Consider the following 18,386-nt stretch of genomic DNA (forward strand, 5'->3'; position numbering starts at 1 on the left):
GGACGAGGATGTTTACCTGCCAGGACGGACGCTGCTGTCTTGTGTAAATACAATCTGAAGGAACTTTTTCTTCGAGATGACGGGAGGCGCGGGAGACTGCCGCTCGCTGTCATGTCTCCCTGTGTGATTTCCCCCCAAAACAGGCTCCTTGTGAGTTTGTCTGCATGCGCTCCGTCTAGTTGTGTGTGTGTGTGTGTGTGTGTGTCCCCCCGACTCCAGAGGACACCAACACGACAAGTCTTTGACGCGAGCAAACAACTCAGACACATTTCACACGCTCTGAGGAAAAACAGCTAGCGCGCTGAAGTCACATCAAGGTGAAGTTGTTTATTTTTAGCGTGCAAGCGCTTCCTTTCCTGTCAGTCCGCAGCGAGGGGAAAACCAATTTGATTTGCCAACTATTTCCTGCTTTAACGGTAACGACATGTAAGCGTGTAAATAAGTAGCGACCGTGTTGAAACATGAAAATGCTGTTTGTGGACACGAGAGATTTGAGAGCTGCAACTACTTCTTTTTAAACTGACTCTGTTGTGATGAAATGAAGTGAACTTTTTTTTTTTTAAACCCAGGTTGCCATTGAAAATGTTACCGTCCCCTGGTGGCTCGGTCATGTACTTAAATCACATGTTGTCGGGACCCTGTTTGATTTGCAGTCAGTCAAGCTGGCCGTCGACCTGGTTCCAAGGGGGTCACGCAGCTCCAGTGTTGCGTCTCGCTTTGCTTTTCGGAAAATGTCGTTTTTCATTTTTGACACTTGAGGAAATGACGTCTCCCTCTCTCTTCTTTCAGATGATGATAAACCTCTTATTGTGTGAGCTCTCCTGTCCATGTGATCACGTCCTTCACCACACTGTCAGTTGCAACCCATCCTATTCATCCGTGTGCTCCATGCATTCCAAGTTCTCCACAGGTAGTTTTTATGTGTTGTTTCCTCTGTGGGTTGTTTTTTTTTTTTTCGCCCTTGTGATTCCTCTCTGTTATTGCCGCAAATTTTCCCTCCCTTTCCGCCTCGGAACTTCGCCTGGCAAAGCGTCAAATATTCATTTTGATTAGGTGTGAATAAATTTATCGGACTGCTGCTTTTGGCCTCCGCCTGACGTCTTCATTCAGTTTTTCGGCGCCTTATTTATGAGTGTTGTTTTCTCTAAATCTCCTCCTGTACTTATCTTTATTTTGGCTGTACAGAAGTGAGTGCTGCCTGCTGTATATTGCTGAGAGGAGAGGTGAGAAGAGGTGAGGTTAGACTTCCGCCTCCTCACTCCTGTAGATGAAAGTGTCCAAGTGTATCATCAGTGGAAAAAATGGACCAAAGTTCTGGTTTGCAAATTGGTTTCCTTGACAAACTGAATGCGTCAGCTTCTGGTGCAGGAGGAGGAGCAGGTGTGTGTGTGTGTGCGTGTGTGTGTGTGTGTGTATGTATGTCTGTGCCTGTGTGTGTGTGTGTGTGTGTGTGTGTGTGTGTGTGTGTGTGTGTGTGTGTGTGTGTGTGTGTGTGACTAACAGGTTCGTCAGTCAGTCAGTCAGCCGCTCAAGTGAATGAGGGCTCTGGCACCAACAGTGGAGTCACCCCAGGCCAAAAGCTTTATCCGGCAGATACTTTTGAGGAGGCTGCAGCTCTGCGCTCAGGTTTTAAGCTACCGAGGAGAGGAGGCGCAAAGTCCTTCACTGGCACAGTGTTTGTAGGTCAATGTAGGACAACAATGAGTGCATGATAAGCCACGATAGAAAATACATGGGTTTTTAATTGACTTCTTTTTTTGTTGTTGTAAATTTGTTTATTGAAACACGTGCCACATACATAGATGCCAGATGTTTTTTTTTTATTTATTTTTTTAAACTACAATAAACAACAACAGATATACAATCATACAAAGCAAAACATAACCCAAAAAGAGTATAGTATAGTATAAATATATAAATAGTATAAAATGTATCAGTTGACCCTCGAAGTGAAAATTTGATTTTCTCCAACTAAAGGAATGACATTAGGTCGGTCTGCCAAGACTGTTTAATTGACTTCCTTACAGTGCAAAATCTCTTTTCCTTCTTTTTAGGGTTTCATTTTAAAATCCATGTCAACTTTCCATCCGTCACCTCCACTCTGACCCTGCCGTGAAGAAGAGCCTTGGCCTGAACCTTAGATGAGTGACACCGTGAGTGTGAGTGAGTCTCCGGCTGCCAGCACTTCACACCGCCTGAGTAACGTGCAACCTGATAGGATGATATATATATATATATATATATAAAAAAAAAAATAAGTGCTGGAAAAGATCTGGATAGTGGCCGATGCCTCTTCACATTAGGATCTTCGTTACTGCCCACCCACTTTGTGTTAGTGGGTCAGGTCCCGGCTGCCTTTATGCTACACAACACCTGTGAGTGGGGGGCAGTGGAGTGGCTTTACGTTACCCTCTGTTGTTAAACCCTGAATCGCACCTCCATGCATTTTTAATGGGCCATATCCGTTACTGACCTGACCGCTGCGGGCCTCGGCCGCGCTGACCGTCGCTAATGGATTCAGCCAGAGAGGAGGAGAGGTGGCGGCGGACGAGGTGAAGAGGATGTCGTGTTGAACGTTAACCGAGAAGAGTAGCAGGGGATGACGAGGGATTAAAGACCATCGAGCAGCAGGCGTTTTGTCGCTGACGTCTTCTTCTTCTTCTGCTCCTCGCTCCACGCTGCGCCGTGAGCTGGTTGTAAGAAGTGGTGGCAACACGCAGGGAGGAGGGATCCAGGAGATGTTACAGGTAAATCTCCACTGCTGACATGCGGGTGGGAGAACTTGGATGGAATGTTGAGTGTGTCTGTGAATAGACAGTGTGCAGGATGGGAGGACAGCCAGAGTCGTGCCGCGTGGAGGAGGAAACGAATCAATCAGGCAACGAGCCGTCTTCCTCGCACTTCCCTTGTTTGTTACAGTTTCAAAGTTGATTCAGTGCATCTCATAAGAAGCAGCATCCGATGAGATGTTTTTGATCTTTTAAAACCATTTTGTACGGTTCAGTTTGTGTGTTCACTGTTTCCTCGAATGTCAAATTCCTCCTCTCAAGATCTTCGAGAAAGAAAAAGTGTTCCCCAATAATGATGTTGACCTTCATTTTCTCACCGATGATGCAAATGAATATAAAATCTCTCACACGGAATGTTTCTGACGGCCTTTGCGTTTACCGCTTGAATCCATCGGGTGAAGAACCAAAGGAGGCATGTTTGAAAGGGGACGCGAGATTTTCTCTTCCTCTGACTTTCAAGTGGACCATTCATCTGGTCACCACATCAGCTTTTCAGCAACAGCACAAAGGCTTCCCAAAGGCTTTACAGGCAACAATAGCCACGTGCCGCTCAGGAGTAAAGCAAAAACATGCCGTCCTTCAAGAAAAGATTTTTCTGTTCAGTTCTCTGTCCTTATTCTAATAATCAGTATCATTGCAAGTATTCAAAATTCAGTCGCTTGTCTGTAGATGCGAGAAGACAACAGACTTTTATTACTTATTAATATTCTACCAAAGCATTCTAGTGTTAACAGCATCTTGCAGCAGTTCCTTCTCTGTTTTGTCACAACTCTACTCTCAAATCTTGGGTGCTGGCTAAATGGATAATCAAGAATTCAGATGGAAACCTTTGAGATTATTCTGTCTGATGCTGGCATGAAAATGTGCTTTCCAAACTCATAGTTTGTTGCTTCTGCTTTGCATCACTTGTACTGAATGTTGCAACTCATGGTTTTGTTTTGTTTTTTTCATGCTCCCTTCATCCCTCCATCTTTCCCTCCCTCCCTTCTTCCCCCTTAGCTCAGCCATGTGTGAGCTCCAGCAGATCTCGCCCGGTCCAGTGCCCGGTCCAGTCCATCTACTGCGCAGACGCAAACAGCCACCAGCACCAACTTGGTAAACATGGACTCGCAGGACCAGGACCGCCGGGAGAAGCGCAGCACATCGGTCGCACAGACGGCAGTGGTTGCGTCAGTCTACCCGTCCCTCCAGCACTGGTCATCTACATCCTTCCAGAATGCATCTGCTCATGAAGTGGTGAGCGTATCATCTCTGGTCCCCTCCACAGTCCTCACCCTCATGCCGCACTGTGAATTCTCTGCAGCCGGTGGAACCTCGCGGCCAGAGGCTGCGGCATCTCTTTCTGAAGTAAGATCACAGCTCCCACTGGCAGGAAGCCTGTCTGCTCGCTCCGGTTCCTCAGGGAACCAGGATCAGACGTGCCTGGTGCTCCCGCCTGCTGCCGATGACGATGTCCTGGAAGTTCACCCCAGGATGCCGGCAGACGGAGGCCCACTGGAGGAAGGCTCAGTGGGCCTCACGTTAGCCAAAGACGGTGATGAAATGGACTCAGGTATGTTGTGTCAATGAATCCAGGACAGATAGAAAAAGACAGTTATTTAGATTTCAGTTTAACTTTGGAGGTGGTGACAGGGAGAATAATTTAGTTTTTTTGCATCCTGAAACGCCTGATACAAAAGATTGAAACTACTTTCTAACCCTGCAAGTGCTTATCATAAACAATAGAAGTGAATCATTTCATTACAATTTTCCTGAAGACAGAAAACAAAACACATTCAGATGAAAACAAAAACAGTCAGATAAAAAATATTTTGTTCATGGAGGACAAAGGCAGTCCCATGAAAACAGAGTTTAATCGGAGATCTTTGCTGGTTTATCTCCAGGACAAGCTGGCAGACTGGATATATTGGAAACTATTTATAGATGTAAAATTACTAATTAATTCCCAGCGTTTGGATTAAGATAGTGGAAGTTTGGAGAAATGAATGCCTTTGCTCACTGAAGCTGGTTCAGATTAATGGTGTACAATGCTGTGATTAAGGTTGTAATTAGAGTTCCCAAGTGATTAATTCTATGCGAGTCCGGCGGTGCTTTCACAGTTCAAAGTTTGCAGACTATTCCTTAAATAAGTGCATCTAAGTGAAGTGAAATGCTGCTCTGTGGCCAAAACACACAGCGAAGCAGTTGTTTGCGTGAGTTATAGAGAAATTTCTCAGCATGTAACCAACAGTATGACATGTTTGTAGGCTAAAGGTTTAAAAATGTCTATTTTTTTTCTCCTTTGTGAATGCAGCAAATCAAGGTTGTTTGTCTTACCGGCTGTGTTGACTGATTAGATATTGACGTCTATAAAAATTAAAGTCAATCAACTTAAACAGGATCACACACCAGACAGAGAGACAGAATTTCACCTTCAATTACCAAAGGCTCATCAACATCGCAGAAAGTGTCTGGCATTGAGCTCAAAGCCCAGAATACAAATGCAAGGCAAAAAAATAAAAACAAAAAAACAAGTCTTTTAGTCGTGGTGGTGAATGGAAGCTGTAGATCAATGCCTCTCTGAAAAAAACAAAAACAAATTGATGCACAAACACAAATGTATAATTAATCCCCAAGGATACATTTTTCAGGCTTGTTTTAAAAAAGGTCATAAACACAGAAAGTAAACAAGCTGTTTTAGGCTCTCTCTCTTTTCTTCAGAAACGTGTCCAAAGCTTCAGGCTCATGTTAGACCCCGGAAAGGTTTTAGTTACGAGCAGGACAATACACTGGATGACTACAGGTCCAGATAGCCACTATTCACAGCTCCCTGGTTGAATGAGCTGCACCTTAATGCGTCTCTTGTTCTGGCAAACAATGAAAATGAGTGATCAGTGTTGCGAAACTGAAAATTAAAGAGAGAAAACTCACCAGTCAGAAGCAGCGGCCGTCAAATGTGAACAAAATGTGGATGCTCCTCACATTTGGGCTTTGGAGTTCCTCAGTGCGTTTGTTAGATAGATAGATAGATAGATAGATAGATAGATAGATAGATAGATAGATAGATAGACAGATAGATGGATAGATAGATAGATAGATAGATAGATAGACTTTATTGATCCCCTTGGGATGACTCCCTCAGGGAAATTAAGACTTCCAGCAGCAGTAGCAGCACACACAGATGGAAACAGAAATGTAAGCACACAGATAAAAATAAATTTTTTTTAAAAAAAAATAGCGGCACACAGGTATAAAATAATAAATAATTACTGATATACATATAATAATAAACTTTTTTTTTTTTTTTTGTACAGCGCTAAATCTGTACAAATATACATAATAATGGCCACCTCCCTTCCCTACCACTACCCTCAGCACTCTCTGTCCTCCTCCTCCCCCCAAGTGAGGAGTTGTAGAGAGTGATGGCATGATGGAGAAAGGAGTTCTTGAGCCTGTTGGTCCGACACTATCACTGAACAGACTCCTCCGGTTGCTGATGACGATGTGCAGGGGGGGGATGGCTGGCATTGTCCATAACGTCCAGCAGTTTGTCCAGAGGAGTTGGAGTTGTTGGCAGCAACACTGAAGAAGTTTCACCTTTGATCCAGAGGTTAAATGTCTCCAAAGAACTCAGAAAGAGGACTATTACATGCATGATTATTGCCCTCGCCGCCTTGCCACATTCTCCTCCAAAAATAATTGACTTGAAGAAAAGTGACGTTGACCTGCTGCTTAACTGTGCTTCTTCACTGTCAGCACAGTCGGTTGGGCTTCATCGCTGCCAAGAGACTCCTGCCCCATTTTCGCACCCGAGATTAAAAAGTATGATAAATATGCCACCGTATTAACAAGCTTCTTTTGACACTTCAGATACGTAAATGGCTCTGTTGAAAAACCTCCTGGTCTGCTGTGCACACTTCTCCAATTTCTGAAAACGATCTCTTAATGTGTGCTATATCTCAGCCTGGCCATGGAAAAAAGCAGCGCTCATTAATGCACTTCCTCAAGACAACGGAGCAGTCATCCAAAGTCCCGGACCTAAATTGAGGGAGAGAGGAGAAATTTAGAACACTAATGGCAATGATATCAGCCATTTACCAAGAGAGTTCCTTGCACTCAAATACTGATGATTGATTGGTTAAAATGCCTTAGTGCTATTATTACGCAGAAACCCATCCTCAGCCCTCTGAAGCTCATACACTTGACATTCAGGGAATTAAACTTCAATAAAATCAAACTTTGCTCTGCTCGGAACATCATGCGACATCATGACATCTGGAGTAGAAAACCACCTTTCAGCGCCCCCTGCATCTGTACTTCTCCTCACGCCCCTGCAATGCTCGGGACTTGCATTGTCCCTTGACAGCGTCACCAACCCAATGCAGGTTCAGTGCAGAGAGCCGGTTTGTTTTGCAGTACGTGCAGGGCAACCAGGTTGCTTATAGCCTCTTTGCTAGCATGACAGGAAGGTTTTGTGTTGCATTTGTCATTGTTTGGGTGCGTCTGTGCACTCATTCCTCTATCTAATGAGTTCACGTCTTTTGTTTGTTTTGTTTTTTTCTTCTTCCTAACATTGTTTGTCTTGAACTTCCTGTGTGTCCAGATATAGATAGAAGAGCAACAAAGAAACAAATGTGCTTTCTCTGTGACTTAGTTAGTTTTATCTACCTCGTGATAAGCTCCACTCTTGACATCAAAAGTGTTTGGAAGCATCCAACTTTTCCTCCTCTTCTGTTTTCCTATTTGTTTTTGCGTGCGGTTTTGTTTCTTTGGCTAATCCGCTGCTGGTCAACCTTGGGCACGTCGCTGAGGATAATCACGCTTTATCAGCTCATCCTCCGTCTTCACTGAAGTAACGGTGTCAAAAGGCTGCTGCTCGTTGGCGTTCTTTCATGTTTTGGCCACTCTGTTTCGCGACAGTTCCAACTCATTATCCAAGTTGCTGCTGTGAGGGTTTGTTTTTGTTTTTTTTCATTTGTTTTTTTTAATGGCACACCAGTGAAAAGGTCCACACTGGCCCCAGCGCTCGCCTGTCTCAGCTGGTCATCAGTCACTCAGGCATAAAATGGATTTATTTATTCTTTCACATTTGATGCCTACCAGGGGCTTCGTTCAGGTTCCTTCATCATCTCAAATTACGGCTGTGTTTTGTCTCTCGAATCCTCTCAGCCTTGAACGCAGCTTGCTGATTATCCAAGTTATGAGGTTGCAGAGGCTCAGCGGCAGCTCGGCTTTAAATGCCTCGCCGGCTGGCGTGTAGAGTCTTACTTTTAATTTTAGGAAGGGATTAGCAACACTCACCGTTCCTGTAAGGCGGTTTCTTTCTCCACCTTGTGTTTGGCTCTTTAGGGTGACATGAACATCTTTCCTACGTGAAGGCCAACACGAGAAGAGAGAACTGTAATCCCAGAGTAGATCGTCACAGTCTTTTGTTTGTGGAAGTCAAGAATGAGCGTGTATTTATTTTGTATTTTCCTTGTAAATACTACTTATTATTTTGTTATCTAAATATAACAAAAAATGTTTTTTTCATGATAACAAATACTATTCATTTCCACATATTGTATAAAAATGGTTTGTTTTGCATGGCAGACTAAGCTGAGATGATTGCCAGCTGGTTCAAGGGACCTTCTGGTCCCTATTTCAGCCTCCAAGAGTTGCAACTGGCTGCCTGTTCCGCTGCCATTTCATAAGCATTTTATAACCTGACTTGTTCGTACATGACCTGTGTGGAAAATTGGCTGAAAACAGATTAGAAACCCGGCAACACAACAGAACCGACGCCTGATGAAATGCGGTTGAAATTCACCTCCAGTCAAAAATAAAATGGTCTGGTTCGGTGACCGAGCTTCACTTTGCAAGTGATGCAATGGCAGAGCGTGAGGCCACGGGGCCTTTTGGACATGCGCTCCATAGGAGCGTGTGGCTGCCGTCGGTGCCTGTTGAAAATCTTATTTAGAAGATCTCCGGTGGTTTGGAAGTCAGCAGCAGTCCAGTGTTCGTCTCACCCTTGTGTGTCGTGGTTAAGCCTCTGCCGAGCAGAGATGAAAGTGTGCCGTGAAGCCCAGTTCTGCAAGCTGAAGTAAAAATATAATTAGGTATTTGGCCCAAGATCTTAATAAAGAAGAACTGGGTGCCAGTGGTGGGATTTAATTAGGTGATTATGATGTCTCAAAGCCAGACTGGCATTATGGAAGTGAAGGATCGTGCAACTCTAGCCTTAAAATCAAGATTCAACATTGGCAATTCAGTTTGCATTATTAATTGAATACTATCAAACATGATATTTTTTTCTTTCAGAAAGTGCTTGTTAGGTCCTTATCAACTTGTCTTCACGCTGCTGCAAAGTCCAATTCAGGCCAAGACATTTCACCAATGAGCCCTGTTTTAATGAAAATCCAGTGTGAAGCCGTCTAGTGTTTGGGACTGCAGAGGATTATTAAAGAGAATTATTAAAAAAGAATGGTACTGCAGCATCAATAAGTCAATTACTATTTATTTTAGTGATTTTAGTCCAGAAAAAGGAAAAGAAGAAAGAATAAGAAGCTGTTTGTGCATGCATTACATACTGTATGTTGTATATTTTCAGACCCAGAGGCAAGAGTGTGTTCCTGCCGTGAACTGCTGCTGGTCGTCGGCTTTATCGTCTTCGTCCATCTCATCATCACCTCTGCTCTCCTAGGTAACCTGTGTGCTTGTCATCTGGGTATGTTGCAGTTGCCGCTCTTCCGGAAATTGTGTTTAAATAATCCCTGTGTTAAAATCAACAGTTGTCTCATTGGTCTGAACTTTGGTTCAATAACCAAACAATCCAATTACACAGGCACTCAGTCGTGTGATTAAACTGCTTCCCATGCGTGAACTGATTTTAGCTTTCACCTCAGTGGCCTTTCCCCCCCTCCCTCTTCAAAATCAGTCAAGTTCCTGGTTTTCGCCCCTGAACCGAGCGACTTGGCTCCTCTCTGTGGCCTGAAGGGGAACTGCAGCGTTCCCACTCTGCTGCCCTTCCTGCCAAAGAATCCCGGGAATCAGACTGGAAACAACACAGCAGGTGACAAATGTGTTTCATTAAACCAATTCTCCACTACCCTCAAAGTGTATTTCTGCACATCTACCAACGGTTCTGGCTCGCTGTGACCGCAAGTTAAAGTGCAAGCCAAGTGGGGACTTACTGGAATCCTCATCCAGCTGCTGCAGTAAAATAATAAAACTGTTATAAACCGCAATATTTTCAGTTCCATCATGCTGCTTATCTTATCACACACAGACTGCTCACTTCTGGCTGGCGACGGCCGGCGTATTGTCGGGGGGACGCTGGCGGCCGAGGATGAGTGGGGGTGGCAGGTCAGCCTGCACTGGAGGGGAAGGCACGTCTGTGGAGGGTCCGTCGTCTCCCCCCGCTGGGTCGTCACCGCTGCCCACTGCTTTGTGGAGTAAGAGTGATATAATATGTGGAAGCAGGGGCAGCTGGGCGGGGGCAGCAGTCAGGGGAGTCTGTCTCAGGGGGGAAAGTTAAGTCAAGGTTAAATACAGGGGAGAAAGTGTATTGTTTAGTGATATAAACAGTGTCGATTTAAACTAGAGATTTTACACAACCAAAGCAACAAAACTGCATTTGCCAACAGATTCAAATATAGAGCACATCCATAAGTTTGGCTTTGTTTTGACATTTAGAGTGAAAGCTGTTTAAAGATTGAGTTATTGTAAATCCAAAGAAAAAAAGGCAAAGTAAGACAAACAGAATTTTATTGATCCAAAAGGAGGAAGACAATGAGACAGGAGCAACAATTTCCTTCTGGGTTAATAAATCTTTGTTTAAAGGCCGAGTGTGCAACATTCTTACAGGGAGCGATCCACTTGAAATGGAACAGAAAACAAATGCAAGCCCACAGTGTGGAAAGTTCGAGAGCAATAAGAAACAATGACGTGAGGTCAAGTTGGGGCATCAGAAAAAAATAAAGGCCGATCAGATTCATCACATGGAATTTGCTGATGAGAGAAAAATGTTTGCATTTGGCGGTAGGCAGCGGCGCTTTCTGGCATTTGCATTATGTGAGTTCACCCAGATCGGAATGCAGCTTCAAAATAAATAACTATAATGCACATGAAAAATGTTTCTATTGTTTTTTGCATGCTTTATTTTAAATGGTCGTTCAACAAACACACACACACACACACACACACACACACACACGGCCTGCTGTGTGTCCCGCAGGAACAACATGCTGGATGCGGGGGACTGGCTGGTGGTGGTGGACACGGTCAGCATCGCAGACATCAGCCTGGGGAAACACCACCGAGCGCTGCAGGTGATCCCTCACCCGCGCTTCAACAAGTACAACAACGACTACGACGTGGGTCTGCTGCACACCGTCACTGACATGGACCTGACGGGTGAGAGGAGGAGCGATGTGGCCCGGGTGGGGCAGGTAGCTGGATCGTTCTTTGTAAAATAAATCAGTTTCAAATGTGACAATGTTATGTAATAGAAGAGGAAGACATGCAGAACATGTACGGTGAATCATAGTGTCTGCAGGAACATTTATAGCTGTGTGACTTCTTCCTCGTTCAAGCTGGACTAACACAGTGCTGGTTGTAGGTGGGGTGCGGCCGGTCTGTTTGCCCGGTCCAACCGATTCCTTTCCTGTGGGGGCAGCCTGTTGGATCACAGGCTGGGGATACGTCCACGAAGGAGGTGCTGCACCAAAATAAACCATCCAGCACCTTCATTGCAATCTGCTCCTATTTAAATCTGCAAGTGACTGCTTTTACCTATTAACGGTGGAGGCAGAGATGCAGGCACTTATAAACAACCCATAACAGAGAGCGGGATAATTAGTAACTGGATGGTGGGATCCTAAAACCCACATACAAGATCTGATATACAACAAAAACATAATATCTTACTTTTTCAAATTTACGGAAGGTCATTTAAAAAAACTACACTTCACTCAGCAGACTAAAAGGCCTGCAGAAGCTGCCAATTCTGATGGCAGATGTCGTCGGAATTGTTGGCTGCAGCCTGTCTGAATCGTTTATCCTTTATTTTTTATTTTCCCCTTATTTTATATTCTCCTCTTTTACGTTCTCTCCCTGCCAGGCTTCGTAACTAACGAGCTGCGGCAGGCTCAGGTCAAGGTCATATCTCAGTCCGCCTGCTCCCACGCCAGTGTCTACGGCGTGCACCTGACTCCGCGGATGATCTGCGCAGGCATCCTTGGAGCAGGGGGAGTGGACTCCTGCCAGGTGTGCACACCCCCCACCTGACACGTACATGTGACAATAATTAGCTCCACTCAAACCTGAGCGATCTGTCCGTCATATGGATGCAAACTGATTCTCTGACCCTTTTAAAGGGGGACAGTGGCGGGCCCCTGGTGTGTGAGACGGCCAGCGGCGACTGGCGGCTGGCCGGGGTGGTGAGCTGGGGAGAGGGCTGCGGTCGGCGCAATAAACCCGGCGTCTACAGCCGAGTGACCCAGCTGGTGCGCTGGGTTGAAAGCCATATCGAGGTACTTTATGACACCGCTGCGCTCTCTATTCTTCGGTGTGAGGATGTGTAACTCAGCCAGAGTTTTAGTTTTTGAACTTTATCATCCGCCACAGCTGTGTCGTGAAACTGTGCTGTTTTATATGCTGATTTGGTTTTGTTTCGCGACGTGCAGAAGTTATAGCTGGGCCATTCTTGGGTACATAATTTTCAAGCTGTGCAGTGAAATGTTTTCGTAACTTTTATAGCATAACCTGATTGCCCTTCCAAGCACAATGAGGGTGATTTAGTTTTTACAGCAAGCCCTCTGTCTTCTTCTTCTTCTTTTTTATTATCACTTTTTTGATTTTCTTTTCTTGCCAGAAGGTGTCCTAACAATAAAATGCACAAATACTTTGCCCCCAATTGTTCCATCACTTCTCTGTCTTTGCCACAGGACAAACCAAGACAAGTGGAAACGACCACCTCTGCAACAATGACTGACACATCCTCAGAGCTGCCCCTTCATAAATAAAAGAAGAAACAATATTTCATCTCATTGTGTCATTTTTCATTCAATGAGTGTCTGAGGTTTTAAACATAGAAAGCAATGTGCAACGTTATCGGTTCGTTATCGGTTAACTAGACCCTCATAATATGGGGGAAACAGCTTAATCCAGACATCCATCTTTGAACATCCATCCTCATCCTCATTCGGTATGCTTTTCACACAAAGTGCGAGTCGACCTGCCAGTGTGTGCTGATTAAATACAGGCAGTCGTTTCTGCCACTGGCAATTCCATCGATGTCGGCATTGTAAAATAACTGCTATCTGCTCTCAGTCACGTAGGCCATCGTTTCTAGTTGATATTAAACTGCGTGTGTGTGTGTGTGTGTGTGTGTGTGTGTGTGTGTGTGTGTGTGTGTGTGTGTGTGTGTGTGTGTGTGTGTGTGTGTGTGTGTGACGCAACCCGCTTTAACGCTCGACACTGCCTCAAGTTGACCAGTTAAACTTGAGCTACTTCCCTCACGCCCTTGTTGCCCAACAATAACCCCTACCACTTAGATTAGATAGAGCCACTGCGAGGTTAGTGGCGGTGTAGTTGGATCTCGTTCAAGGAGACGGTGCACGTAATAGCGAGGCTCGTGAGCTGCTTCCTGACAGCTGCCAGAGCGCCTCTTCTATTTTAGATCGCTTTAGATCACTAGCTGGACATACCCTATAATACACGATAATGTGCTCGGTAATGAAGAGACCCGTCCAGCAGGCTCTGGCTGCGACGCTTCGCCTCAGAGCCTACACCGAGAGCTGGAGGTACGCGGCGACCGAGATTAGGCGCTTCAGTCCCGGCGTAAATCCGAGCCTCAACCCGCTATGGGCTCCCAGCAGATCCTACTGTTCCAGAATGTCGCGGACTGGGGGACTACTCTTCAGACAGGTATGTTGAGGCAGATTTTTTTTTTTTTTTTTTTTTTAAAGGAGAGAGGATGTTTCTGATATATTTAAAATAAATAGTAGATCTCAGCAGGAAACTGCTGTTTGTTATTATTTAGCTTAATGCTAACAGCGAAGCTAGCAGGAAGTGAGCTAGGGGAGGTTAACAGTTAGCGAAGAAGTTTCATCTAAGGTCAAGGTCAACCAAACGGAAACAAAGCCAGACAAGGACCGCCATCACCTGGTGGGCAACCTTTGGAAGTGATAACTATCCCTTTATGGCTGCTAACATAGCAGTTGTACAAATAGCGGTTCGAAATGTTTGGCTTAAATGTGACAACTTGTGTCTCTTTTTTTTCCTCTTGATTTTTGGCACTTAAACAACAGTAGTAATAGTGAACATGTCGGTGTCACTGGACCTTTGTTTAAAACTGTGGTGCAACTTTATGACAGTCCTGGTTACGGAAGGTTTAAACATTTGACACACCCTTGGCATCAAAACTGTATCGTGTGTTTACAAGCTCTAAGAACTTTGAATTATTATGATGAATTGAGGACGAAACTGCATAGTGACCTGACTTTATGAATGACACTCAAAACAAAATACATTAAAAATTTAAAAATAATTAAAATTAAAAAAATATATATATACATTTTGTGTGATTTTTATACAGTGTCAGTTTAATATATTCCTCAAATAAATAAATGTTTCGTATCAATATTTTTATCAAACCTTTTAAAACAGGTCTTTGATTAACAAAGATGTTCTTTGTCATCTTACGACCTCTCTTTAAAGTTGTTTGAGACTGAGAGCAGCACCTACACCTACCTTCTTGCAGACCAGGAGACCAAAGATGCCGTTCTTATCGATCCAGTATTGGAGACGATTGAAAGGGACCTAAAGCTCATAAACGAACTGGGGCTCAATCTCAAAGTGGCAGGTACAAAACTTCCTCTAACAGGCAAACGCTACAACATTTTTAAAGATGAGTCCTATTTGTCCCAATACATAATGTAAAACATTGATTATTTTTTAAATTCATCTCTCTTACATGCTGTAAGTCAAAATGTGTCGGTGGATTTAAAGTTTCAAAGGAGTATTTACATTTCAATTATATCATTATAAAATGATCATTTATGAACCTCATGTTGTTAACCAAGCACCTTTCCTCTGTCTCTGATAGTAAATACTCACTGTCATGCTGACCACATCACAAGCACTGGCTTGATGAAGAAAAGGATAGTTGGACTGAAGAGTGCAATTTCCAAATTCAGTGGGGCATCTGCTGATATCCATCTGCTAGAGGGTGACAAGATCACCTTCGGGAAACATGTAAGAGAAACCTTCTATTCTTTCCGATGCTTTAGATTAATCCATGAAACTATTTTTGTTAATTATGTTATGTTTATGTTAAATAAAAATGTGTTACAGTTTATTGAATATATAATTTATTTATTTATTTTTAAAATTCAGTTAAGTTATGTTTTGTATCTGCTGCAGCATCTGACTGTGAGAGAGACCCCAGGACACACTGATGGCTGCGTGTCGCTGGTGTTGGGGGATCAGAGCATGGTTTTCACTGGGGATGCTTTGCTGATTAGAGGCTGTGGCAGGACAGACTTCCAGCAGGGTAACCATACACTTTCTTCAATATTAGAAATGTGTAATTTCTTGCACAGTGCCACAAGAAAGGGTTTGTTTTTGCAGTACCGCTTTGTGAACACAAGAGGACAGTGTTGTACCTGACATATTTATGAGTTCTCTGACGTTCAATAACTTCCTTCCTGACAGGCTGCCCAAAAAAGCTGTACGAGTCAGTCCATCGGAAGATCTTCAGCCTGCCTGAACACTGTCTCGTGTACCCAGCACATGACTACTTAGGTTGGCTGAAAAGACACGTTTGAGTCATTGATGGCATATTGTCAGCGTCTTGTGTATAGAAGGATAGAATGTAAAACTGAAAATTGTGTATGCCCCTGTGTGCATTAGGTCAGACAATGTCTACTGTAGGTGAAGAGCGCAAGTTTAACCCCCGACTGACCAAGAACCTGGATGAGTTTACTCAGATTATGAACAACCTGAATTTGCCCAAACCCAAGAAAATAGGTATTTGACTTATCTCTAATTTCTCCAAGTTCTGTTAGAATACATACCAAATACAAGTGTAATTCCATGGCTAATGGTTTAAAAACTTTAGCTCACCCAGCAACATTTGTAGTACCCAAAATTGACACTAACCACATTATGTGACTGTTTGTCTCACTGTCAGATATTTCAGTGCCCGCTAATCTGGTTTGTGGAGTGCACCAAGTCTGACTGTCCTGCTGAAGAAAGACTTTTTATCGCATCTGCTTCATTTCTATGACTGATGGAGAACCACTACTTCCGCTGCTTACTGTGACATTCTTGATTGTATGTTTTTATTCAAGTACTTGTGTAAAAGATTTGAAGTAATCATATCTTCAAATAGTTGATCTTAAATGATGACTAAAACACTTTTGTACTTTTAAAAACTTTTTTATATTGTGATTAATATTAACATAATTTTTTACGAAACTGTGACAATTTAAAATTGATTAAGAATTGAGAGTTGAGAGAAAATGTATCCACCCTGCTCCCTCCCTCCCCCACCACCACCACACACACACACACACACACACACACTGATGCTAGCCAAAGCCTTTTGCATAGCAGGAAGATGAAACGATGCCATTTGCATGCAGAATCCAAGAGCTGAAACTCTCTGTTAACAACATCTTATTGCCAGGTGTTGGTGCTCTGAACACTCAGTTGTTTGGAATTTTTAGATAGACAGGGATGTCTGGTCAGACATGTATATTATAATTATTGCTGTGCAGTACAAGAAGAACCTCCCTGCAAGAATCAAGACTGTAAAAATCTACATCTGGATTTCCAGATGTTGTGTTGGGGCTGCGCTGAACAGCCCCAGTTTAGCAGTGCAGTGGCCAGCAAGGCTGGTTTGTTTGGTGAGGGAACCACATCACTCAGCCACTCAGTCAGAAGGTTTTTGTCAAGTAGTTTTCACTGGTATTCTTCACATGTCTGGCCTTGGCCTTGAAGTTCTGGACTCATACAAGGGACCACTGTTGAAAGGGCTGCTAACTGACTAGTTATGCTTTCATAGAGGCAGAAGTGCTTGAACTTCATTACCAATGAAATGGCAAAAAATAAATAAATACATTCAGTAAAAAGTAAAACATTTAAAACCAGAAGTAGAGATTTACTCTAAGAGCACCATAATTTGGTTGTTTACAAATCAATAGCACCACATAATGCTGCAATTATTGTTTATTTTGTTGCAACTGAGCAAAATAAATGACTTCAGATGACAGAATGACTCCTCATTCACTGTTGTTAATCCTCCCTCATCAAAAAATTAACCACGTGTTATTTTAGCCTCATGGCTAAAATAAATACAACACAGTTTAAAGAAATGTAATATGGTGATGACTATTAGTCTAGTGCACACAGACACACTGTACAGGCTGTTTCCATCAGCATAAACATTGTTGTACTGCCCTTGCTGAACGGAACATCCATCTGTACTTTTTAAAGAAAAACAAAACAAAAAAAAAATGTGCAAGGCCCGGTCATTTTCATGTGAAACATCCCCACACTCTGGATCCTGTTTCTCTGCTGGGAAGTGAAGGTGCCAGATGTCCTTTCACCCATCCTGTGTTACCAATCTGCCAGTCTCCTTTCAGTCCCTCCAGAGCCCCTTCAACACCACTCACACAGCGCCACCATGCACCTCCTGCCCATTCTCTCCCACACTGGCCACATGTCACTGGAAAGAATCTATTACACTATCAGCCCATTGAAAAATAGCTGTAAAGAGGCCAGTAGGGACGATAAAGCTGTCCAAGTGAAGAAAGCAAGCCTCAAAGAAAAGCCTCCTATAGGACGCAAAGGTTTAGCTGTAGCACTGGGTATTACATTTAAAGTAGTTTGTCGTGGTTCATACTCCTTTACACTACATGTATCCAAAGTCTAACATGGTTTGCAAAGAAATTCCCTTAACTCTTGTACACAACAGTACATTTTACAGAGACTTCTAATACTATATGGCATTTTAATCACCAACACAAAGGGATTAATATGAGGCTGTTGTTGGGACTTAAAAGCAGTTTTTTGTGATTATTTAAGTATTGACTATACTTGTGTATTGGTGTAGACGACATAGCTTCAAGGACATGGGACTCCTTATAGATCACACTCTGTGTGCTATAATTATCATGTATTTATTTGTGCCTTTTTATTAACGGTTCAATGTTCCTTGACTTTTGAGCACACAAACATGTAACATATACCCATAGCCATAAGCACCATATGCTACACAAAGTGCATATGATGTTTTGTGTTGTCATGCAAAACATCACTGACTGTCCACCAAGGTCACACACGCTTCAACCCTACATTCCAACGTTTTAACATGGTTAGATGTACATTGCCTGTAGTATGTGTAACAGAGTTGGAAATTTAAAAAAAAAGATTAAATGCATTAATTTCTAAATTCGAAGTATATGTGGGGACTTTATTTATTATTTATTATTATGTTCTATATTGTGTATGAGGTGTGCAGCAATGCATTAAAAAAAAAAAAAAAAGAAGGTCCCCAAGCCATCTGACGATCTCAATGCTTTACGCTGAAAGACTGCAAATGGTCTCACCGTGTGCCAGTAAACATCCATG

At 43.2% G+C, this 18,386-nt stretch overlaps 2 protein-coding genes across 7 annotated transcripts; both read left to right on the top strand.

The window, feature by feature from the left end:
- The first annotated feature begins 770 nt into the window (after positions 1–770).
- On the top strand, positions 771–12,795 carry LOC142899598 (transmembrane protease serine 13). 6 transcript variants are annotated; one of them, XM_076043259.1, is made up of 13 exons: positions 771–910; positions 1,186–1,679; positions 2,055–2,159; positions 2,260–2,747; positions 3,789–4,341; positions 9,358–9,450; positions 9,685–9,819; positions 10,036–10,201; positions 10,984–11,162; positions 11,368–11,463; positions 11,869–12,014; positions 12,125–12,280; positions 12,695–12,795. In XM_076043259.1, the coding sequence occupies exons 5-13, from the start codon at positions 3,891–3,893 to the stop codon at positions 12,770–12,772; spliced, it is 1,500 nt and encodes a 499-aa protein (XP_075899374.1). In that variant the 5' UTR covers positions 771–910; positions 1,186–1,679; positions 2,055–2,159; positions 2,260–2,747; positions 3,789–3,890; the 3' UTR covers positions 12,773–12,795. The 6 variants fall into 6 exon arrangements, with proteins under 6 accessions (XP_075899374.1, XP_075899375.1, XP_075899373.1 ...); XM_076043260.1 differs by lacking the exon at positions 1,186–1,679 and having other exon boundaries at positions 790–910; XM_076043258.1 differs by lacking the exon at positions 1,186–1,679 and having other exon boundaries at positions 790–910; positions 2,055–2,153.
- A 488-nt stretch (positions 12,796–13,283) lies between these two features.
- ethe1 (ETHE1 persulfide dioxygenase) lies at positions 13,284–17,028 on the top strand. The gene is made up of 7 exons (XM_076043226.1): positions 13,284–13,676; positions 14,469–14,613; positions 14,857–15,005; positions 15,174–15,303; positions 15,465–15,554; positions 15,663–15,779; positions 15,943–17,028. The coding sequence occupies exons 1-7, from the start codon at positions 13,473–13,475 to the stop codon at positions 15,987–15,989; spliced, it is 882 nt and encodes a 293-aa protein (XP_075899341.1). The 5' UTR covers positions 13,284–13,472; the 3' UTR covers positions 15,990–17,028.
- The last annotated feature ends 1,358 nt before the right edge of the window (positions 17,029–18,386 follow it).

This window comes from Nelusetta ayraudi, unplaced genomic scaffold (assembly GCF_046127955.1).
Source record: "Nelusetta ayraudi isolate G7.1 ecotype Tasmania unplaced genomic scaffold, CSIRO-AGI_Nayr_v1 ptg000074l, whole genome shotgun sequence".
Lineage (NCBI taxonomy): Eukaryota > Metazoa > Chordata > Actinopteri > Tetraodontiformes > Monacanthidae > Nelusetta > Nelusetta ayraudi.

What these genes read in the sequence shown, in the direction of transcription:
- ethe1 (XM_076043226.1), top strand. Translation starts at nt 13,473, where the DNA reads ATGTGCTCGGTAATGAAGAGACCCGTCCAGCAGGCTCTGGCTGCGACG. An exon ending in GCTCAATCTCAAAGTGGCAG is followed by an intron (nt 14,614 to 14,856) that starts GTACAAAACTTC and finishes TGTCTCTGATAG; the next exon opens with TAAATACTCACTGTCATGCT. An exon ending in CAGGACAGACTTCCAGCAGG is followed by an intron (nt 15,304 to 15,464) that starts GTAACCATACAC and finishes CCTTCCTGACAG; the next exon opens with GCTGCCCAAAAAAGCTGTAC.
- LOC142899598 (XM_076043259.1), top strand. Translation starts at nt 3,891, where the DNA reads ATGGACTCGCAGGACCAGGACCGCCGGGAGAAGCGCAGCACATCGGTC. An exon ending in CATCACCTCTGCTCTCCTAG is followed by an intron (nt 9,451 to 9,684) that starts GTAACCTGTGTG and finishes CTTCAAAATCAG; the next exon opens with TCAAGTTCCTGGTTTTCGCC. An exon ending in GCTGCCCACTGCTTTGTGGA is followed by an intron (nt 10,202 to 10,983) that starts GTAAGAGTGATA and finishes TGTGTCCCGCAG; the next exon opens with GAACAACATGCTGGATGCGG.